Genomic DNA, 25255 nt, shown 5'->3' on the forward strand with positions numbered 1-25255 from the left:
CCTATTTTTGAAGTACTTCTATAATATTCTGAAATTAGATAATAGCAGATTATTCAGCCCAGGAGGTTTTCTAGTTAATATGAATGGTAATATAAGAAATATTACAGTATAATAATTTTATTAGCAACCATTCTAATTTATCATCTTGAAATTGTCCTAGATAAATAGACAAACAAATAAAAAGGAATGTATAAATACAAATAAAAACAGAAGTTATTTTTTTAATTTAAAAATAATTTTTGTGTATTTTGAATAGTAAATTGAGTGTGTAATTGATGAATGTTAAGTGACACATAACCTAGCTACATTAGGACTGTTGTATAAATTAGAATTGGAACCGTTTTGGGCTTATAAGCCTGTCGTACTTTTCTGTAAGTTGTGTGATTCTGATTAAATAAATAAATGCTTATTATAATATACTGATTTTATATTTCCTGAATGAAGGGTATCTTGGACTATGCTATTATGGTAACTCCTAAATCTAAGAGGATAATTGAGCGTTTCCTTACTTACTTTGTTCAATTACAAAAACGCCATCAACGATTTGATGGTTGAAGTGCTCTTCAATACTTGGAATGTTGTTCATGTCCAAATAGTCTTCTATAAAAATCCCTGCATTTTCCTCAGTATTCATAATTGATTCTGACGGCTCACCCCCATCACAGGATATTGAATCTTTGACCTGAAAAATGTAATATATTTAATAAATATTATAATATAATTATACAAATGAAGGGCACAGGGGGAAAACGAACAATATTCTCAGCTTAGAAGGAGAAGGAGAAAAAGAAGAAAAATTTTTGTGATGTTTATAGTTTTTCCCCTGTGCCCTTCAAATACAATTCTACTTTTCAGCTGAATAAATGTCAAGTGACCTGGATGACTCAGGTCTGGAGTTTTCAGGTAGCACCTAATTAGGGCCTTTGACATGACTGCGTTTAGGCAGCCGGAACCGACGGCTTGTCATGTCCATCCAAAACACAGGAGTTTCTATAATTTTGATAACTATTTTTGTTATATATTTTCTATTTCAATTAATTTTCACTCTTTACCAGCTTAGGCTAGGCACACACCAGTTAGTCAAGACAAGACAAGACATGATCAGACACGTTTAGTCACAATACTTCACATATTTGCTTATGAAGACATGTTCAATTGCAATGACTAATCAGTGTGAGTTGCATCATAAGCAACTATGTGAAGTATTGTGACTAAACGTGTCTGATCATGTCTTGTCTTGTCTTGACTAACTGGTGTGCGCCTGGCCTTAGATTCATTCATATTGATTGGCAAATTTAAATAAATGATGCATCAAAGCAGGCAATATATCGATATTGATGAAAAAGACAATCATCGTTCAAAATAGGTAGTACCGTAGGTTGTAGCTTCATAATCTGGCATCGCAATCACTCTTTTAACAGCTGTAAAATGGACAGTTAAGTTTACCTTTTTTCTTTTTCTTTCCACAGACTTCTCTCTTTTGAGAGAATGATCCATTATGTCCTGCAACATAGGAAAATTCAACACACAATTATTTCCATCTCATGTCAAACATGATTTTCAAATTATCTCCTAATTTTTGATCTTTCAAAAAACAGGAATCAGGTAAGGTTTTTCTGGTAAGAGGGCTTCTCTGATTGGTTCTCGTGGCATTTAATCAGAAATAAAAGTTAACAGACGTTTGTGCAGCCGGTAGCTTCTCCTTGCATCCTGTTCCCCTGTTCTTTAGGACGAAGCCACACGAGCGATTTTTCAGGCGTTTTCTAACGAGTCAACAGGCCGGAAACTTCCCGATTGGCTGATTAGTCTGGCGTTCGGGGAATAATCAGCCAATCGGAAAGCTTCCTGCCCTGCGACTTGTCTGGAAACGCCTGAAAAGAACGTGTTGTGTGGCTTGGCCCTTTTAATTATAGAGTACCGGATTAAACTCACTATCTCTTCTCACCTCATCCATCCACAACCTTACTGCTAAAAATCTGGTGTGGCGCACTCACACTACTTTCCTTGCCGTTATGAAAATTGATCACCTGACGCTAGTGTTCACGCGCATAAGAGTCTTCTATTCAGAGATCTGAGACAGCTGGTGACAGGACAATAATAACGCTGCAGACACACGATGTCTGCTATCTCTTCATAGTGAATGATTTAATAGAATCAACAGTTGCCAACAGTTTGCAATTGAATAATCACATTTTCTCGAATTTCGAGCTTATTTTAAATTTTAGGTGAAAATGTTACAAAACATTAATTGTAGAGATTTTCATGCTCAATCTCTACCACTTGGAATTTTTTGTTTAAATTGTAACTGAAGCCTGATAATTAGGAATCTAAAATCAAACTTTGCATAGATGGGGCGGAGCTCCTGGAATTTTTACAGATATGGGACTTGTGGCAGTCAGTGGCGGATCTACGGGGGGGGGGGGGGGGCTTTCGGGCTCAAGCCCCCCCCAAAAAAACGCCTAAATTTTTTTTTAAGAATGTAAATTTTATACAAATATAATTAGTTTGAAGCTGGTAAAGTATATTCATTGGCAAGAATGACCTAATTCCACTACTACGTCTTCAATTGTATGATATCCGTTAACGTTTTAATACTTTGTATAATATCTTAGTTACATTTACATTGCCTGCCCGCTCCGTTTATCTGGTTTCATTGAAACAAACGCGCACTATAGAGGACGCACATACAGTGACTTAGCGGTTTCCCCTAGAGGCGTCGGCGCTGGTTCCCCCCCCCCTCCTTGGAACAACCGGTTTCCTTCTTCGATCACCTACCCAAGCTTATTGTCACTCCTCGCAATCATTGTTACTCGCTTAGTCAGTCCGTAAGCTGTTTCGTGATTGCTAATATTATCTTTGTTTTCTTTGTGAAAAGTACTTGTCGAACGTTTTTATTAGGTGTGAAGTTAAAATAAACGTGTTATTGTTTGTGTTGTGGAAATGTCTAAACGTAAACAGACAAATATTTCCTGCTTTTTCAAGAACCCGAAGAAGAGTAAAAGTGAAAACGTTCACATGCAAAATGGCGCCGAAACTGGTTCATCGACAATTCGAGCGTCACCTCAGACGGAACATACTGACCCAGGCCAGTTACTTCAGCCTCTGGAAAGCAGACCCATTTACTCTCATTCGGAGAAATATGACATTGCTAATTATGTTGGAAAATCCAATATAATTGATGAGGAAATTTATAATGTTTTAACAAAACCTTGGGTTCCAAGTAACTCCTATGTTTTTCCTACTAATGTAGAATCCGGACAAATCAGAAAATTTAATTTAAAATGGTTGAGTGACAATCCATGGTTGTCTTATAGTAAGCAAGAAGAAGGTGTCTACTGTCGCGTCTGCGTTATTTTTGGGCCCAAAGAGGCTGGCATGAAAAATAAAACACCTCTAGGGAATTTAGTAGTGAAACCTCTTAAAAAGTATAAACATGCCATTGAATTGTTTAGAGATCATAATAAAAATGAGTACCACAAACTATCGCTTTTAAAAAGTACTGAGTTTTTGAAAAGGTACGAAAACCCAGAAAACAAAGTTGATGTTTTATTGGACTCAAAAATAAATGAAAGGATAAATGAAAATAGAAAACGCTTGGTTCCAATTGTTAAGACCATTATTTTGTGTGGAAATGAAAATATTGCTTTGCGGGGTCATCGTGATGATGGCACTCTGGACTTACAAGAAAAAGGGTAGGAAGAAGGATAGGACTTTGGAGTCCTATCATCCTTCCCTCCAGTTTGGATCTTTTTTTTTGTTTTTTATCATCCAGTCCTTGATCGAGTGATTAACTGGCGTATGCTTTTCACAGGTAATTGAAAAGTTTGCTCAAAAGCACACAAGGCGTTTACAGTTCCTGTACAGCGACTAGCGATGAATGACAGTATTAATTCTCAGACCATCACTTCAAGTCTCCAAACAAAAGTTCCAACTGTGTCCCCATCATTATTTATTCATCTCCAGGCAGTAGAACTATTTCGAAATATTAAATGTACTATGTACTTAAAAATAAATCCTTTTCATATTTTTAATCTGTCTTTTATTAACTTTAATGTATTTCATTATTAAATAAATAAACAAAACATCCTGAAAACTTTTACTGTGAAACACACGTTTTTACTCCATAAAACTTCAACAATTAACTTCATTAAATGTAAGCCCTTTCACAAAATTTTCCCCTGTTCAGCCCCCTCCCCAAAATAAAATTCTAGATCCGCCACTGGTGGCAGTTGATAGAACTTATCAATGACTATTTTAGGTATAAATTTGATAAAAATCGTTGGAGCCGTTTTCGAGAAAATTACATTGATCGAAATTGCTCGTGTCGGATCCTTATAGGGCAAGGACCTAAAGTTCAAAATTTCAAGTCATTCCGTTAATTGGGAGATGAGATATCGTTTACACAGACGCACATACACTCATACACACACACATACAGACCAATATCCAAAAACTTTTTTGGACTCAAGGGAAGGTCCCTTCGTATTGAAATTTAGAAATTGGGGTACCTTAATTTTTTTCGGAAAGCAATACTTTCCTTACCTATGGTAATAGGGCAAGGAAAGTAAAAATTCCCCGTCAGACTGTGGTGAAAAATGTACTGAACTAAACCTCACCTTTGTGATGTCGCAACTATGTTTTATCATAGAGAAACAATAGCATAGGTAGATATCCCATGGTATAGGGCGTTTATGTCGCAACTTTTACTGTTATCTCAAGCCTATAGTCCACGTAGTTCTTTCCCGAGAAGCTTTATGACGCTGGTAGTCTTTCATATTGTGCCGTTCATACACTCTTACCCGGTCAAAACAGTAAAAATCGAAAATAATCTACAGTAATCAGCTTGAGATAACAGTGAAAGTTGCGACATAAATACCATGGGATATCTACTTACGCTATTGTTTCTCTATGGTTTTATGTTGATAGACTATTTTTATGTTAACTATCTAGTTTTTATGTAAACTATTTAAACTAGTTTTTATGTTAACTATTTAAACTAGTTTTTATGTAAAGTAAACTTTACTTTGGCGATGTCTCAACTTTATGTTGCAAGACTATTTTTATTTAAACTCTCTAAACTATTTTTTTAAACTTTTCTTTCAACTATTTTTTATTTATTATGTAACCTTACCTTGGTGAATTCGCAACTATTTTTTATGTTGCGGACGAGTTTTTTGGTTATCATGGAAGCCAGACCCATGTCTTCCTTAGCAATAGCTTCTTCCCTGATGTCTTCTAGAATCTGCTTCATTGCAACTCCTTCTTTCAGCTTGCCTGGAAAAGAGAGCTCTACTAGTTTCAACTAGCATTCAACTAGTATTCAACTAGTTTTTCAACTAGAATTAGACTATATTGTTAATTACAATAACATTAATGTCAATTAAAATGGTGTAATTGTATTCACGATCAAATTCACAATTAAATTGATTTAAAATTCTAGTAATAATTCAAGACATTTGATGAAAAATGATGTTTGAGTTGTTGAGAAGATTTCCTAAAGGTCTAAGGCCCGCCCGGTTGCACAAAAGCGATTAAGTGATTAATTTCACTAGAACCAATCATAGAAGGCATTTTTGATAAGATGATTAAAAAGCCGGTTAAATTTTAACCGTGATTAATTTCACGAGAACCAATCAAAGAAGGCATATTTGATAAGATGCCTTATCTGATTAGTTCTCGTGGTTAAATCACGGTTAAAATTTAACCGGCTTTTGTGCAACCGGCACTATAGTCTGTCCAAACTGCCATGAGCCCTGAAAGATTAAGCCGACCCTCGCTCTCCCACGCGCAGGCACACACGCCATTGATATACTATGTATACTACGTAGTATACAGGTAGGCAGACCGTCCCTTTACTCACACACACAAAAGAAGACTGCGCTTGTGTGTGTGAGTAGTAGGAGGGTCGGCCTAATTCAAAATTCAAATTCAAATTTATTTCCACAAAGTAGGTACAAACATTTAACTATGAAACACAAATGCAATTCACAACAATCAATTCAAATAAATAACATTCCTTACTAAAAAATAATAAATTGAACAATACTAGCATTAATACTAATTCTATTCCTAACTAGTAAGAGTTATAATGCACAATCAAACTGATTGAGGATTATCATTACATAACTATCCAATACTTCAAATAGCATAAGCTTGGTGGAAATCTACTGGCATAAGTGAGAACTTGTACGCCAGTAGGAGTAGCGCCCCAATACTAAGAGAGGAAAAAAATGAATGAAGAAAAAATAAAATAAATGCTTCACTCGAGGATTTATAAACATACGCAATTCTAATCATACGGATCCTTCAACAATATGTGAAAAAAATATTTTGCAAGGGACCTTCAAAATGGAAGCTATATTATTTTGATATCAAAATAATATTCTTGGATGATCCAGTTTTCTATTTTCAATGTAATATACTTCGTTATTATTTGTTGGTTTATAAGATTGTTTGGGATACTATTTATTATTCTTGGTGCAATATAAATCAGTTGTTTTGGAAATAAAGTAAGTTAAAATCCTTCAGAGCTCATACCTGTTTGGACAGAGTATAAGAAAATTTAACAGCTTTAACACTGTGATGTCAACAATCTAAAACTCGGGAACCCAGAATTTGTGAATCTGGAATACATATCCATAAATTGTGGAAATTCAAAATTCAGGTAGTTGAAGTTTCCAATTCAAAATTGGTTTGTATTCAATTCAAAGTGTAATTTTGGAATGATTAATGACCCTGAATTTGTAGCCTATAATGAGGGCCACGTTATAATGGCAGAATTTTATTAAAATTAACAACTACATTTTTATTTGTCTAGACTCTAAAGTGAGTTCCACGATATAATGGCTGTGAAGGAAGATAAGAGATTTGTCTAGACTCTAAAGTCAGGTCCACGATATAATGACTCTGAAGAAAGATAAGAGAACAACGCTACCGATTCTCCGCCTTCTACGGTGGGTACCTTACAGCGGTATATCTGAAGTAATATTAATTGCTCATTCTTTTTTAAAATGATCTCTTACATTTTATTTGTGAAGGAAAAATGTTTTCAATGATTAAATAATCCATTTTGATAATTGAGATTGAATATTCTGTTGAATAATAATTATATTTCTACATTGTTCAAAAATCGATCTGGCAACGTTACGGAGGATAATGAGAATACTAGTAGTTCTGTGAACAGTAGACCTCACGCAGTTGTTCTCATCCACAAGTATCTGATGTCACCTGTTTGAAATGTTAACAAACTAAGTTCACGTTCGAGATTGTATTCCATAATATGATAATTCATCCAGTTCCGTAATAATCTTTCCATCAGAAGAAAATTATTTTTTTACAATCAAAAATATTATAATTGACCGAGCGAAGTGAGGTCTAAGATTCAAGTCGACGGTTTGGCATTTCTCTTAATGTTTAATCAATAATTATATATAAAAGCGAAATGGCACTCACTCACTCACTCGCAGAACTAAAAATCTACCTGACCAAAAACGTTCAAATTTGGTAGATATGTTCAGTTGGCCCTTTAGAGGCGCACTAAGAAATCTTTTGGCGATATTTTAACCCTAAGGGTGGTTTTAAAGGGTTTAAAGTTCTTTTAGCATGTTGACTTTGTTAGGTTGGCACCAAGTTGAAGATTGGAATGTATTTATCCAGGACCTCCTAAATACCAATTTATCCAATTAGCCAGAATTAGCGTTTTCTCAGCTTTTCTGCGTTTCCTCACCTTTTTCAATGGAAATATATTTAAAAAAATTCAGTACACAGGTTTAGCTGAGGTGGAAGTATTTTGTTCGCCAAAGATACGCCGATATAGTAACAGGTGTTTTTCGAGATCAAATTGACATAATACGTTCAAATTCGGTACAGAGGTTCCGCTGAGATCTACATGCAGGCGAGCGAAGCGAGCCCGCTGATCTCATTCTTGGACAATCCAGTCGGGGTCCAGAATTCGGTACAGAGGTTCCGCTGAGGTCTACATGCAGGCGAGCGAAGCGAGCCCGCTGATCTCATTTTTGGACGATCCAGTCGGGGGTCTAGACGGATATGGCGAGCGAAGCGAGCCTGACGGCTAGTGTTTGAATGTTTAAATGTTTATATGTTGCGCATTTACGGCGAAACGCGGTAATAGATTTTCATAAAATTTGACAGGTATGTTCCTTTTTGAATTTCGTGTCGACGTATAGATAAGATTTTTTTAAATTTTGCATTTTAAGGATAATACAAAAAGAAAAGGAATTTCCTTCGAACACCAATATTACTGAAGAATTTGTCCAAGAGAAATTAGTGGACTGTATCTTATTTGTGTGGCAATGAGCCGAATGAATAAAAATGATGAGTAAGAAATAAATAAGTCTTATTACTTGCATGGACGAAATTCCACATATCCGAGATGAGTAACCACTGTGCTTGCAAGACTGATTGCAGCTTGGAGGCAAAATGGTAACTCTGATAGTAGCTAAGAAAAAAGGGTAAGACACCAAATGAAAAGATTGGTTAACAATATTTAATTTAATAAACAACAGAAAATAGTAAAAAAATTTATATGAACAAAAACAGCAGTTGCTGTAACTAGATTTCAGATGGGCACATAAGCACAAAAGCAGAAAAAAGAGAATTTGATGTATCTTAAATACAAAATTGACTTTAAAATAATTGTATGAAATTAGATAAATTGCAAAGTTATTTTAATGTCTACTACTCAAATTGACCATGAATTATTAAGAAAATATAATTTTCAAAGGGGTGAATTGCTTTATGAAAATTTAATTTAGGTACTAGACCAAATTCGTAAAGACAATACAATTTGATAATTCAATAGGTATACAAAATATCTACAGAGAACATTAGCTGTAAATACAAAGGTTAATTAGTACAACAAAAGAATAATACAATATAGGATGATATGTAAAACAGGGTATGCGCGAGATGCTAACAAAATGCTTGAATTGATTAGATCGATTTGAGTCTTGAATAAATCGAGATAAAGACTTGAAACGTCTCAATCGTAGAAAACATAAGTTGACAAAAATGTTGGTAAAAATGAAAATTATTTAGTGCTGTCTAAAATTGGTAGAAAGCTCATCAATACATAATTATTACACATATCAGAACAATAGCACAATTATTTGAACGCTATATTGCGGTAGCAACCTAATCAAATTACTAAGTCAGTAGATTCAAAACTAGTAAAAAATGTGACTTGAATAAAGATAATAATAATAGCAAGGGCTAATTATTGTAATAACTGCAATAGGAAAAGATCTGTAGCAAGGTTACACATAGGCTAGCAAATAAAACGTTGTAAAACAAAGTAGGTTATGTAAATGGAAATGTAAACAAAACAGATTACACAAAAGAATATACGCTGAAGAGCGATGCAAAGACAAGTCCAAATTTGTAATGGCTTGTATCAAAACTAGTAAAGCAATACTTAGAATGCTTATGTAAATTGGGTTACAAAATATAGGTTATTATGAAATATACGCCGAAAGGCGATTTAATGACAAGTCCGAAATTTGTAATAGCTATTACCAGAACTAGTAAAGCAATACTTAGAATGCTTATAATACAATAAACATAATTAGGAAAAACTGAAAAGTTCACTGAAGCGCTGTGGCTTCAAGGTAAGGTTATGTAAAAATTGAATTTGCAATAAAAATTGCTGTTCAAAATATGAAGCAAAGGTGAAGCTTCAAAATGCGATGTTTCAAATATATTGAACGATTAATTGTGAATCCAGTAATAACACACATTAAACGGGAGATTATGACAAAGTAGCCTAAAAAAATACAAAATGAAATTGAGGATAAAATATAAAATTACTCAGCTTGAGACATGTTGAATTGAAGAAGTAGGAATGCCCAGGAGAGGACAAAGTGCGACCAGCCTCGACTTGTAGACTTGTGAACATGGAGGTCCACCAAGTATGTGTTCAAATGGATTGAACACCCGATGAAGTTGAACTCCAGACGACCTTCTACGACGAATACTGTGAGTGCACAGTAGAGATGTTGAAGCAGCAGAGTACTATCAACGGAACCTTCTAAGGTTGAAGGCCCCCCGAGAGGTGACAGCGTGGTAAGACCAAGACTGACAAGAGAATAGAAGACGATCCAGAACAGCTTGAACTGGGAACGAATTCCTCGTAGAAGTTATCCTAAGCTGCCGTGCTTAGGAGGAAGTCTGAGTTTTGCCGAAGGAAACGGCCAATGCGGAGAAAACACACTTTGAGTAAAAGTTGTCCACGAGGACGCGGTGCACAAATTGAAATATTGAGCTATTTCAAAAAATAACGAAGAGAAATTAATGATTTATGACTCAAAACGTCGAATATGATTAACGTAACAAGATTTAAAACCAGACATTGGTAAAATGTGAAAAATACGGGAAACTCAGAAATTTTGGTGACTGTGACTTATGGAGAAAGACGCTAACGAACGGCCATGTTGTCGACGAGTGAAGATCCTACAACCAAAAGGGCGGATGCGGAACGATGTGGAACTAACAGGAAATGACAAGAAAAACACAACGCAATAGACTCAAAACTTCACAGAAAGTCTTGAAAGAGATTAACAAAATACAATCGCAATGACCAAAAAATGATTAAAGAGTCAGACGATAATAATACAAGACACAAAAGCAATAAATGCGTGACGAACTTACGACTGGGGAAAAAATAAGGGGAAACACATTAAGTTGGCACTGGAAGCGCGCCAGATTCAAAAATGACGAACCGAACAAAGATACAACTGAAAACAAATGAAAGTAGTGCATACATCTAACAATTACCGTAAACATCAGACTATAGAATTATGCATCATAAATGGACTATATAGTGGACTATAATTCTACTCGTTCAAAATCATCAAACATGTTGAAAATGTATCTTTCTATCAACGTTATAACAGCGCTCACACTCACATTCCGGGACGACACGTCACGGTACGATAGGACAGAAAGCTCTATGTCTATTTAGGATTTTTTCTAGTCAATTTAAATTGTTAAATTATTTATTAATTTTTGATAAAAAATAAGAACAGGTCAATGTAACGAGGTCTACTGTTCACAGAACTACTAGTAATACCATGACTGCAAAACAAAATATTGAATCCAAAGACTTAAAGATGCATACCTCTTTAAGGTCGTTGATTGAAACTATAGACCTTATAGAAATAGACACGGCTTCTCCAGACATCTGTGTAATCCACTTGTCAGCTGATTGATTATGAATAATTCTATAGTCTGATTAATCCTATCTTCAGAGTAGATGATATAATAGTGATATCGTAGTTTGGAGGAATTGCTTTTCTTCTCATATTATTCCTAAAATGCAAAATTCAAAAAAAACCTTGTGTATACATCGACGCGCAGTTGAAAAAGGAATATTCCTGCCAAATCTCATAGAATTCTATTAACGCGTTACATACATACATAAAAGAGAAAATCCGAGTTGAAACATAGACCTCAATACGTTCGGCCAATTATATATTTAGAGCTTTGTCGAATGAGAGACATGGATTGCAAGACTAATACTAGTAGTTCTGTGAACAGTAGACCTCACGCAGTATTCTCATCAACAAGTACCTGATTGAAACTATAGACCTTATGGAAATACAGCAATAAGACTGGCTTCTCCACACATCTGTGTAATCACCTGTCAGCTGATTTATGATGAATAGTCTGTAGTCTGAGTTTTAATCTAACCTTGGCGTATGAAGGAGGCTCCTTTTTCCTTTTATATTATCCTTGAAATGCAAGATTTCCAAAAAAACTTGTATATACGTCGATGCGCAATTAAAAAAGGAACATACCTGTCAAATTTCATGAAAATCTATTACCGCGTTTCGCCGTAAATGCGCAACATATAAACATTTTAACATTCAAACATTAACAGAAATGCCAAACCGTCGACTTGAATCTTAGACCTCACTTCGCTCGGTAAATTAATCAAATACTGCCATTATAACGAGGACCTCACTATAGTATACTTGGGTGCCACAAAGTGGCAGTGGATAACTTACCTACTACGTATTCTCTGATAGAAAGTGGTAGACGAATATGCTTCAAATCGGTTCCGTGACCTTCATGTTTGTCGAAAAATTTCACATAAATTTGATCACCTTCTCTCACTACTAGCCTTGATGGACACTTAGTTTCTAGTTTTGCAGTGCCTTGTGATTTCAGCTTTCGTTGTCTCACTTCTACAGGTTTATATCTTCCAGTTCGTGAGCAATGATAATAGAGGTGCTTAGTTCCCGAAGTACTAATCACTCCTGCCCTTCTGAAGTAGCTAGAATGTGTTTCCAGTTCCATCTTTGATTTCCATTCCAAAAATTCTGAAATAGAAGAATAATATGATAAACAATTATTAGTCTGAATAAACAATTCTAATGGAATATTATGCGACATTTAAACAAATAACGGAAACATTTGAAAACGCCTTGAAACTTGAGTGGGAAGGACAAAAATTATTTTATTCAGACTAATGTAAAGTTCAAGATTTGCCATTTGAGAATTATTAATAACATCTATCACATTTTTCACAATTACTTCTTCAAGATGGCTTCCTCCTGCAGGAATACACTCTTGATATCTGTGTTGAGATTCCTGAACGATTGCTGCAACATTTCAGCTGTGCTTCTAGTGGAGAAGATTGTTTTAATTTTCGGAACAAAATATTTCAAATTAATATTTATTTTACAGTTTTGAGTGCTAAGTAGAATATATTTTGTTATCAATTCGGATCTTAATTTTTCTAAATTCAAAATTAATTGTTTCAAGTGTTTGTATTTTGTTTCAATTGAAAAGTCGCACGTAGCCTTTATTTGGACGATTTATTTTAGGAAATTGGGATGAAAAGAAGTTTTGGACTGTAGTCTGTTTCTTTGTCCTTAAGTTGATTGTAAATGATAAACAAATAAATAAAAAAATATTGTTAATTTTATCTTGAATTGTCTGTTATGATTGAACCACAGTTATTGGTCAAGTTGTGAAAACGTTTGATTCGAGATAGCTCCACAAACAGAAAATCGCAGGTGGACAGATCATGGAACCAGGTAACGCAGATGTTGCAGCGATCAATGAGGAATCGTCAACAAAGATTTCAAGTGTGTATTCGTTCAGGAGGAAGCCATCTTAAAGAAGTAATTGTCAAAAAGTGATCGATGTTACTAATAATTCTCAAATGGCAAGTCTTGAACTTTACATTAGTTTAAATATAATCATTTTTGCCCTTCCCACTAATGTTTTATGGCGTTTTTAAAAATTCCCGTTATTCTGTGTCACTCTATATATAAGTTACTGTATGAAGCCTAATGCAATTGTTTTGTTTATTTTGAATGGGCACGTTCAACTGTTGGTTTCAACTGATTTATAACAGTCTTGAGCACATTTACTTGATACTTGTTTTTATCCCACTGGAAACGCGGTCGCGTCGTGGTCGTCATTCTGCAGAAATTCCTCCACAGAGTAGAATGGCCTGGTTATCAGGTAGCTTTTCAGGGTTTCCATTAATTTGTGCTGTCCCTCTATGTGTCGTATGGTAGCTGGAACTTGGCAGAATATGTTGGTGCTCAAGAATTCAGGCCCATTCCTGGCTAAAGTTGATGTCACCTGCGCTACATGGATCATTCGTGTCTATCGGGTGTTATATGGATTAAGGTGGGCCGTCCACTGGAACTGATTTCGTCTGAACTAGCATCAGCCGAAAAGTACCGAACTCGTCCGAACGATCCCCCAACAAAGAAATTGACGTCCATTGCAACAGGCTCACACGGCCGTGCATGGCCGTCTCCGGCCGAACAAGTTTTCGATCCGAATTGAATGGGATTTTCCGGCTCTCTCCGGCCGAAGTCGAGCTGAGACAACATCATCCTAACCTCAAAACTGTTTCACAGTCTTGTTTGTTCAAGTTGTTCTGTTCTATAAAGTTGTAACTAAGGACAATGAAAAGTTGATAAGTTTGGTTCAAGAGCATGTTCCATTGTGGGATATGTGAGACAAAAGATATCATCGTCGTGATGCTCAAAGGAATCTGTGGACAAAGATTGCTGAACTTGGAATGTTAGGACTATGTTACAGCCAGGAAAAATGCACGAAATTGCCAAGGAAATAGAGAATTTTAAATTGGATGTTGTCGCAATACAGGAAATGAGGTGGCAAGGGCAAGGTAGGATAGACAAAAAAGATTTCACTCTGCTGTATAGTGGAACAGAGGCAAGGTCTGGAATGAGTGGAGTAGGTTTTATTATTACCAGACGGTGGAAAAAGAGCATCCTAAATTGGGCCCCAATTAACGAAAGAATTTGCCTTCTTAGATTGAAAGGAAAGTTCCGAAATATTTCTTTGGTATCTGTGTATGCGCCTACGGAGGACAGCGACGAAGTAGGCAAAGATAGTTTTTACGACCTGATAGCCGCAGAATATGATAAACTACCGAAATATGACACCATTATAATACTGGAAGATTTTAATGCAAAAGTAGGAAAGGAGACTTATCTGAAGCCAGTAGCAGGAAAATACTCAATGCATGAGGAATGCAATGAGAATGGTAGAAGAATAGTTCAATTTGCGGTAGAGAAGAACTTAATAATCAAGAGCACATGCTTCCCTCATAAAAATATTCATAAAGGTACGTGGAGAATACCTGGAACACAAAATGTGAACCAGATAGATCATGTGCTAATATCGGCAAGACATGCTTCATCTATCACAGATGTGAGATCATTAAGAGGCCCAAACTGTGACTCCGACCATTATTTGGTGCGAGCAGTTCTCAGACAAAGATTGGCGCTTGCACAAGCTACTAAGGGAGAGAGAAGGATAAAGTGGGACGTGGAAAAACTGAGGCAGGGGGAGTGTCGGACAAGGTTTGAGGAAGAAATGGAAAGACGGCTCCCAAATAAACTATCGGAAACCCCTGAAGAATTTAATAGCAACAGAGCATGGAATGATATGAAGCACGCCATGACAGAGGTGATTGAAAACACTGTGGGAGAAAAAAGAATTGAAAGAAATGGAGAATGGTTCGATGAAGAATGTAGTAGGGCACTGCAAAGAAAGAATGAAGCATGGAGAGATATGATGGGTAGGGAAACGCGGCTTAAAAGAGAGAGATACAAGGAACTCAGAAGAACTGCAAGCAAGATATGCAGGAAGAAAAGAGAGAGTGGCAAAAGAAACGATTAGAAGACATTGAGACGGCGTACCTGCATAATGATGTTGGAGGATTCCATCAGAGGGTCGATACAATAAAGAGAGGGTATCAACCCAGATTAAGTTATGTAAAGACCAAGAGGGACAAATAATTGGAGAAGAAAATAAAGTATTAGAAACGTGGGAGGAATATTTCAAGGAGCAGCTGAGTATAGAGAGAGATAATGAAGAGTTTGCCGAGGAAATAATGACTGCTGAGCCTCTAGTGGAGCCGCCGACCATGCGGGAAGAGCAGGAGGCTATCGACAAGTTGAAGAGTAATAAAGCACCTGGAAGTGATTATATACCTGCTGAGGTATATAAGTGGGGGGGGGGGACAAAAACTAACAAGATTATGTCATGAACTGATAACTGGAATATGGGTAAGTGAGGAAATGCCAGATGAATGGAAAAGAGGAATAATTTGTCCTATTTTTAAGAAAGGGGACAAACTCATGTGCAATAATTATAGGGGAATAACACTGCTCAACATAGCCTATAAAATCTTCTCCACAATTATTTTTCAGCGAGTGACGTTATATGCAGAGGAAGAACTCAGTGAAGTTCGGTGTGGGTTCAGAAACAACAGAGGGACAACGGACCAAATATTTGTAATGAGGCAGACAATGGAGAAGTGCTATGAGTTTGATGTAGACTTGCACATTGTATTTGTTGACTTCCGACAGGTGTTCGACAGTGTAGACAGGAAGCAGTTACCTACAGTACTTACCAGGTGTGGTTTACCAAGAAAGTTGGTAAAAATGGCCTTACTCACAATGGAAGGTGCAAGAGCGTGTGTGGGACGAGTATCATTATACAGTGATATTTTGTGACTACCCGTGGGAGTTGCTGGTCTCCTATCGGGCGCCTCTCCAGGTGGCGGATTGGGGAATGCCTCCTAGATATAGGTGGTACCGGGGAAATTAAATACCCGGGGTGGACCAAAACCAGCAAACACGGCTGCTGCCTTGCAGACGGAGATCAGAGGATCCTCAAAGGCTAAGGGAAGAAAACCCCAACAGATAATTGACTGCTGCCTTGTAGTTTGGTATTGGCTTACCAAAGGCTAGGGAGGGAAACCCGAAAAAATGACCTGGTCCTCCAGGTTGGGGGTTGGCGTGGGGCTAGCAACCCAACCCATAAAAAAACAGTTGTTAGGAAACCAAACAATGAGCCTCGGACGGACAGGATGAACGGAAATTATAATGGAAAAGCCAAAACAAGATTTAAGGACATGGATATACGACTTGCAACTTGGAATGTTAGGACTATGTTACAGCCAGGAAAAATGCACGAAATTGCCAAGGAAATAGAGAATTTTAAATTGGATGTTGTCGCAATACAGGAAATGAGGTGGCAAGGGCAAGGTAGGATAGACAAAAAAGATTTCACTCTGCTGTATAGTGGAACAGAGGCAAGGTCTGGAATGAGTGGAGTAGGTTTTATTATTACCAGACGGTGGAAAAAGAGCATCCTAAATTGGGCCCCAATTAACGAAAGAATTTGCCTTCTTAGATTGAAAGGAAAGTTCCGAAATATTTCTTTGGTATCAGTGTATGCGCCTACGGAGGACAGCGACGAAGTAGGCAAAGATAGTTTTTACGACCTGATAGCCGCAGAATATGATAAACTACCGAAATATGACACCATTATAATACTGGAAGATTTTAATGCAAAAGTAGGAAAGGAGACTTATCTGAAGCCAGTAGCAGGAAAATACTCAATGCATGAGGAATGCAATGAGAATGGTAGAAGAATAGTTCAATTTGCGGTAGAGAAGAACTTAATAATCAAGAGCACATGCTTCCCTCATAAAAATATTCATAAAGGTACGTGGAGAATACCTGGAACACAAAATGTGAACCAGATAGATCATGTGCTAATATCGGCAAGACATGCTTCATCTATCACAGATGTGAGATCATTAAGAGGCCCAAACTGTGACTCCGACCATTATTTGGTGCGAGCAGTTCTCAGACAAAGATTGGCGCTTGCACAAGCTACTAAGGGAGAGAGAAGGATAAAGTGGGACGTGGAAAAACTGAGGCAGGGGGAGTGTCGGACAAGGTTTGAGGAAGAAATGGAAAGACGGCTCCCAAATAAACTATCGGAAACCCCTGAAGAATTTAATAGCAACAGAGCATGGAATGATATGAAGCACGCCATGACAGAGGTGATTGAAAACACTGTGGGAGAAAAAAGAATTGAAAGAAATGGAGAATGGTTCGATGAAGAATGTAGTAGGGCACTGCAAAGAAAGAATGAAGCATGGAGAGATATGATGGGTAGGGAAACGCGGCTTAAAAGAGAGAGATACAAGGAACTCAGAAGAACTGCAAGCAAGATATGCAGGAAGAAAAAGAGAGAGTGGCAAAAGAAACGATTAGAAGACATTGAGACGGCGTACCTGCATAATGATGTTGGAGGATTCCATCAGAGGGTCGATACAATAAAGAGAGGGTATCAACCCAGATTAAAGTTATGTAAAGACCAAGAGGGACAAATAATTGGAGAAGAAAATAAAGTATTAGAAACGTGGGAGGAATATTTCAAGGAGCAGCTGAGTATAGAGAGAGATAATGAAGAGTTTGCCGAGGAAATAATGACTGCTGAGCCTCTAGTGGAGCCGCCGACCATGCGGGAAGAGCAGGAGGCTATCGACAAGTTGAAGAGTAATAAAGCACCTGGAAGTGATTATATACCTGCTGAGGTATATAAGTGGGGGGGGGGGACAAAAACTAACAAGATTATGTCATGAACTGATAACTGGAATATGGGTAAGTGAGGAAATGCCAGATGAATGGAAAAGAGGAATAGTTCAATTTGCGGTAGAGAAGAACTTAATAATCAAGAGCACATGCTTCCCTCATAAAAATATTCATAAAGGTACGTGGAGAATACCTGGAACACAAAATGTGAACCAGATAGATCATGTGCTAATATCGGCAAGACATGCTTCATCTATCACAGATGTGAGATCATTAAGAGGCCCAAACTGTGACTCCGACCATTATTTGGTGCGAGCAGTTCTCAGACAAAGATTGGCGCTTGCACAAGCTACTAAGGGAGAGAGAAGGATAAAGTGGGACGTGGAAAAACTGAGGCAGGGGGAGTGTCGGACAAGGTTTGAGGAAGAAATGGAAAGACGGCTCCCAAATAAACTATCGGAAACCCCTGAAGAATTTAATAGCAACAGAGCATGGAATGATATGAAGCACGCCATGACAGAGGTGATTGAAAACACTGTGGGAGAAAAAAGAATTGAAAGAAATGGAGAATGGTTCGATGAAGAATGTAGTAGGGCACTGCAAAGAAAGAATGAAGCATGGAGAGATATGATGGGTAGGGAAACGCGGCTTAAAAGAGAGAGATACAAGGAACTCAGAAGAACTGCAAGCAAGATATGCAGGAAGAAAAAGAGAGAGTGGCAAAAGAAACGATTAGAAGACATTGAGACGGCGTACCTGCATAATGATGTTGGAGGATTCCATCAGAGGGTCGATACAATAAAGAGAGGGTATCAACCCAGATTAAAGTTATGTAAAGACCAAGAGGGACAAATAATTGGAGAAGAAAATAAAGTATTAGAAACGTGGGAGGAATATTTCAAGGAGCAGCTGAGTATAGAGAGAGATAATGAAGAGTTTGCCGAGGAAATAATGACTGCTGAGCCTCTAGTGGAGCCGCCGACCATGCGGGAAGAGCAGGAGGCTATCGACAAGTTGAAGAGTAATAAAGCACCTGGAAGTGATTATATACCTGCTGAGGTATATAAGTGGGGGGGGGGGACAAAAACTAACAAGATTATGTCATGAACTGATAACTGGAATATGGGTAAGTGAGGAAATGCCAGATGAATGGAAAAGAGGAATAATTTGTCCTATTTTTAAGAAAGGGGACAAACTCATGTGCAATAATTATAGGGGAATAACACTGCTCAACATAGCCTATAAAATCTTCTCCACAATTATTTTTAAGCGAGTGACGTTATATGCAGAGGAAGAACTCAGTGAAGTTCAGTGTGGGTTCAGAAACAACAGAGGGACAACGGACCAAATATTTGTAATGAGGCAGACAATGGAGAAGTGCTATGAGTTTGATGTAGACTTGCACATTGTATTTGTTGACTTCCGACAGGCGTTCGACAGTGTAGACAGGAAGCAGTTACCTACAGTACTTACCAGGTGTGGTTTACCAAGAAAGTTGGTAAAAATGGCCTTACTCACAATGGAAGGTGCAAGAGCGTGTGTCAGAATAGATAACAAGTTAAGTAAAGAATTTAGAGTGTATAGAGGCGTAAGGTAGGGTGATGCACTCTCGGCAGTTATCTTTAACCTGGCACTCTTAAAGCATTGCAGACAAGCGGCAGTATTGTAACTAAGTCCAAGCAAGCATATGATTACGCAGATGATGTGGTGCTTATATCAAGAAGCAAAGCTGGTGTGGTTGACATGCTCCAAACTCTAAAAAATGAAGGTAAGAAGTTGGGTCGTGAGATTAATATAGAAAAATCTAAATATCTTATGATGTCAGCAAACGAGAGAAGAAGACATGTTGGTGATCTGGAATGTGGGGGAGGAGTTTGGCTTCAAAATGTGGGGCAGTTCAAGTACTTGGGTTCGCTTCTCAATAGTGAGAACAAGGTACGAGCGGACGTGGAAAGCAGAATTTTAGCTGCAAACAAGGCGTACTTTGTCCACATGAAACTAATGAAGTCAAAGCTCTTATCACGCATGTCTAAGCTGCGGCTATACAAAACACTGATCAGACCAGTGGCCACCTATGGTGCTGAGACGTGGACGCTGACTAGTAGAGAAGTGCAAGCATTGCGTGTTTTTGAGAGAAAAATTGTAAGGCGTATCATGGGACCAGTCAGGACAGAATATGGGTGGCGTATCAGAAATAATGAAGAGATTGCCAATTTCATGGGACCAGAAGATATTGTACGAGTTATAAAGGCTTGAGATGGTTGGGGCATGTCCAGAGAATGGAGCACTGCATAAGTTGTTAAAAAGTAAAATGATTGGTACGCGTAGAAGAGGAAGACCCAGGAGGAGATGGCTGGAGGATGTGAGTGCCGATTTGCGTGTTTTGGGCATCAGAGGATGGGAGAATGTGGCGGAGAGGAGAGACGATTGGAGGCGAATTGTGCAGGAGGCCAAGGTCCACATCGGACTGTAGCGCCAATGAAATAAATAAATAATATTTTGTGACTAAAATAGTTGAGTAGAAGTTTAGAGAAATAAATTAATATAACCTTTACAGATTTAGAAAGAAGAGCAAAGAACAAACGGCAATACAAGATAAGAAGAAAAGGATTTATGTAGGGCTATGGGTTAGTTGAGGAATTAGTGAGTTAGTTAGGATTCCATACTAGAGCTTTCATTTCATTTTAATTTTTTAATGTTTTTATTATTATTGTAAACTACCTGTATAAGGGTTCGAGCAAATTCTCTGAGTTATTGGCACCAGTTGCACGCAGCCAACCATCGATGATTCTTTTGTAAGCAAGCAACCTACCGAGGGCTCTATTATTTCTCTGGATGGTGCTTTCCTCAATAAAATGTTGGAGACGTAGAATAGGTTAGTGCGATTTATTGATTTGACAATTCTGGGGACCTGTATTTGCAGAGCTTCTAGTATTGTAGTTATGTGCTACCTCGGTTACCATAAAATCCCTGTTTTTGTACGTGAATACAAGTACATTCTTCATATATGTCTGCCTGACAGTCAATAATTGAGAATATTCAAAGAGTGCCTCGGTGGGATATTGTCTCTCCAGTTTCAAGCCGGCCTTGATTATAAGCTTCTGTATTACATATAAAGGCTCCAGTGCAGTTCTAACTGCTCCTCCCCATGCAATAACACCATAACTTAAGATCGACTGAACATAAGCAAAATAAACTGTCTTAATTTCCTGTTTGTTCAAGATGAAGCTTAGCTGATGAAAAATATAAATCATTTTTCTAAGCTTACGTTGCAAACTGATTATGTGATTCTCATATCTAAGGTTAGAATCTATTATAACTCCTAGATAGTTGTAACTCTTCACCCTATCAATGATCTGACAGTTGCAGACAGTGCCATAGGTATCATCACAGGAGTGCAATTTCAAAACTATATTATCTGGAGGCTCACTACAAGGTCTGAGTGCAATGGGCAGGCATTTTGTCTTACCTACATTCATGGTGAGGATGTTCTGATCAAACCATGCCTTCAGCTTCTTCATTCCCATTTCAGCCTTTAAAAATGTTTCATTCCAGCTTGCACCCCTAAATATTACAGCAGTATCATCCGCAAATAGGAAGAGCTCGCCTTCAATGTTCAGCTTATCAATGTTATTAATGTAAACAAGGAATAAAACTGGCCCAAGGGTACTGCCCAGAACCACACCATATTCTACCTCACTGACTTCACTCATTTTCACCTGTCTTCTATTACCAAGATAGCTCTTGAACCAGGCCAAGACCAAGCCTCTCACCCCCATAAACTCCAGTTTAGCAAAGAGTATGTCTCTGTCTATCGAATCGAAAGCCTTGGCCAGGTCAACAAAAACTGATAATACTTTCTGGTCTAGATTGATTGCCTCCATGAATGCCTTATTAATCGCAAACAGTGCATCCGAGGTATTCTTGCTTTTCCGGAAGCCGAATTGACGATTTAAAAGCAAGTTGTTTTCTTCCAAATACCTCTGAAATTGCAATTCGACACACTTCTCCAATATCTTTGATACAACACATAACAAGGAAATGGGCCTGTAGTTATTCATATCACTTTTACTGCTAGACTTGTGGATTCGTATAACCTTAGCAATTTTTAAATCCTCAGGGAACACCCCTGTTGTCAGGCTCAGATTTATAAGGTGAGTTAATGGGATCAACAGAATATCTATATTGTCTTTGATTAAGCTAGCATTGATGTTGTCAATACCTGGGGCTGAGCCACCGCGCATATCTTTAACAATTTTTATGAGTTGATCCTCTGTGACAGGCTGCAGTTGAAACTGTAAATTTGTACCCAAGTTTTCACCCTGATTGAGTTGTTCATATGACGGGGGAGGCAACTCTGCAGCTAACTTACTTCCAACATTGGCAAAATATTCATTAAAAGCATCCGCCACCTCTCCTACTCTTTCCTCTCCGTTATCTTCAGGATTATTAAGAAAAAGGTTTATGGGAAATTTTTGTTTTTTAGCTTTACTTCCATTGTACTCGTTTATTATTTTCCAAAAGGCTTTTGGGTTATTTGCGTTATCAGTTATTTCTTTTTTGTAATAATTAATTTTAGCATATTTCAGTTTCTAAGTCACAGTATTCCTAAATGAGCGGAAGTTATTAAGCAATTGCTGATCGTGGGGGCTGTTTCAAACAAGCCTACTCATTTTATCCCGTTTTCTAATTTCCATAATCAAGTCGATAGTGATCCAAGGCTTGAGTTTTCGATGGCAGGCGCTTGGCTTAGCAGGCTTTTCCGATTTTTCCTTCAGTTGAGTAATTACTTTTAAAAACTGTGCACAACATGCGTTAACGTCCTGCTGCATTGTGATCCGATCCCATGACTGTACCCTAAGCATCGATCGAAATAAAACCTTATTGAAGTAGGTTTGGAAGGTACTCAATGGCCTAGTTTCAATTTGTGGTTGGACTATTTTGCATAGGACTGGCCAGTGGTCAGTCACATCAGATTTTAAAACCCCCGCGCTGACTGCGTTATAGTTTGAATGCTTTATAAAAATGTGATCTATGCATGTCTGAGAATAATCGGTAACTCGTGTTGGTAAGTAGATGCCTTCAGTGAATCCAGCTGCTTACATAATATCTAAGTACCTGTCTTTGTCATTTCGTACTCTATCAGGTAAAGTATCAATGTTCATGTCACCCAAAAACAAATGTGTGTTTCTATTATTAGTATCTTGATAGAGTGCTTGTAAATCATCGAGAAAAATTTCACAGTTCATAGCTGGACTACGATATATTGAAATGATAGTGTAGTTTCTATTGTTCAGTTTGAACTCAGTTTTCAGGCCTGTCGCCTCGCCCAATTTTATTTGATTTGTTTTACCATTCAATTGTGAGTTAACATAAACAACGACACCGTCACTCCTATTCCACCCAGCATTAGTACTGTACACATCATAACCCTCTAATTGATTTAAATTTTTATTATTGTCAATCCATGCCTCAGTCAAGGCGATGAGATCAAATTTTACCTTCAAACTCTCCAAGACTATTAAGACCTCATCAATATTTTTATGATAGCTTCTTATATTGAAATGAATTAGTTTAAAACTATTTGCTCTCTCACTGTCATAGAACTGCCTCACATCCTCATGTTTGATGAAGTATTCGCACTTTACGTGGCCAAACTCATCCAAACCTGCATTGCCTAGGCTCTCTCTCATTCAATAGTTGCGTCTGCGATAGGCTTAGTTGCCTTAATATGAAGATAATACGTTAAAAATAATAGTTTAATCTAGCTCTCTGTCAATATACAGTAGGAACAGAGGGGAAATCATTAGAAACCGTTGTACTGCTATCAGATATTTATCAATTTAGTGGAAATCAATCTTATGAGAAAAAAAAACTTTTACTGATGAAACTTTTGAAATCGTAATCTAGTATATGTATATAATGTAGATTTGATAATATAGTATATCATAATTGAGGATTATTATAAGTATAATGTTGGTGCAGAAAGTAGAAAAGCCGTTAACGCTTGATAGAATATATCTAATATTAAAGATATGATTTCTAATAGTGGATATCAATTGGAACGATCAATGAGGAGAAATCAAGATAAAACGCTATATTTATTTTGAATATAATTACTGAAGTAGGCCACCGTATATACGTGCGTTGATAGAATTCGATGAGATTATATGATTCTATGATGATTATGATTATAGTAATAAATTGACCAAGGAATGTCGAAATAATGATTTCAATTATTCAATTAGTTTAATCCACATTTGTAATTCAATTAATCGAGGTAGATTGAAGTAGAGTCTATTTAGATAGTGAGGAGAATAAAATTATAAATAAAAATTCTACGAGACAACGAGAAAGGAATAATATGAATAATAATAATATGAAAATAAAATTAGGCCTGTCATCTCACCGCTACCAACTACAAGAGAATAAAAAATTAGTCATCCTACGTAACTAGTTTGCTAACCTAATAAATAAAGCAAATATGAAGAAAATTATAAAAACAAACTCATCCATGTTTAAATATACTCTTGACGTCTCAATATACTCTCACAATAAGCGTCAGTTATCTAAAGACAAACTCTTTAGAGAGGAAAACAAGAGCTGCGCGCCTCGCAGAGATAAAAAAAAACTCTTCAAAATTATAAATAAAAATTCTACGAGACAACGAGAAAGGAATAATATGAATAATAATAATATGAAAATAATAATATGAAGGGAGAGGCCAATCCAGCTGAATCTGATAAGAGAAAAAATATATTTAAATTTGAAATAAAACAATTCAACTTGAAGGGAGATAACTTGAGATTGAATAAATAATATAATAAAAAATAATAATATACAACTGAAAAGTTGTGTTCACTCTCCCCTCGATCCCTGCACTGCATTGTAATTTGAAACCACAGTAAAAGCATTCAAATCATCAATTGTTTTAATAGTGATAACTCTACTACCTTCATTTTCTCTTATCTTAACTGATCCCGCGCGGTTAACCCATACAAATTTGAGGCCCACAAGCTTCTTGATTTTCTTAGCTTCTGCCAGCAGCCTTCGACGATTGGGTGACAATGCCAGGTTGACGTATATGGGGCTGTCGTCTTTGGGGAAGCCGATCTGCCGCGCCGTCATATTACGGCGCGATTATTGTTCCATCGCATCAATACGCGCATCAAGAGCCGAGATTTTCGAATTTAAGGCAACATTTTCTGCTTCTAGTTTTTTGATGTCTGTAGCATGTGCTTTAATTTCTTCGTCATGCTTGGACAACAATTCATTAAAACCGAACAGTTTTGTATTACACTCTTTAACTGCACTCCAAAGATCATTAAAACACTTCTTCTGACTCTCCAAAA

General features: G+C 37.1%; 3 protein-coding genes across 3 annotated transcripts; 2 read left to right on the forward strand and 1 right to left on the reverse strand.

Annotated features, from left to right (window-relative positions):
• Positions 1–381: 381 nt before the first annotated feature.
• On the reverse strand, positions 382–12502 carry LOC111047132. The gene is made up of 4 exons (XM_039444593.1): positions 12024–12502; positions 5132–5274; positions 1447–1503; positions 382–682 (listed from the first exon to the last, which is right to left on the reverse strand). The coding sequence occupies exons 1-4, from the start codon at positions 12409–12411 to the stop codon at positions 506–508; spliced, it is 765 nt and encodes a 254-aa protein (XP_039300527.1). The 5' UTR covers positions 12412–12502; the 3' UTR covers positions 382–505.
• LOC120355861 lies at positions 2448–4031 on the forward strand. The gene is made up of 2 exons (XM_039444594.1): positions 2448–3565; positions 3632–4031. Exons 1-2 carry the CDS (start codon positions 2941–2943, stop codon positions 3694–3696), a joined length of 690 nt encoding a protein of 229 aa, XP_039300528.1. The 5' UTR covers positions 2448–2940; the 3' UTR covers positions 3697–4031.
• Positions 12503–19721: 7219 nt separating the features above from the next.
• LOC111058527 lies at positions 19722–20159 on the forward strand. Its single transcript, XM_039444592.1, has one exon. The coding sequence runs from the start codon at positions 19722–19724 to the stop codon at positions 20157–20159; it is 438 nt and encodes a 145-aa protein (XP_039300526.1).
• The last annotated feature ends 5096 nt before the right edge of the window (positions 20160–25255 follow it).

The sequence above is a fragment of the Nilaparvata lugens genome, unplaced genomic scaffold (assembly GCF_014356525.2).
Source record: "Nilaparvata lugens isolate BPH unplaced genomic scaffold, ASM1435652v1 scaffold5010, whole genome shotgun sequence".
NCBI classification, from domain to species: Eukaryota; Metazoa; Arthropoda; class Insecta; order Hemiptera; family Delphacidae; genus Nilaparvata; species Nilaparvata lugens.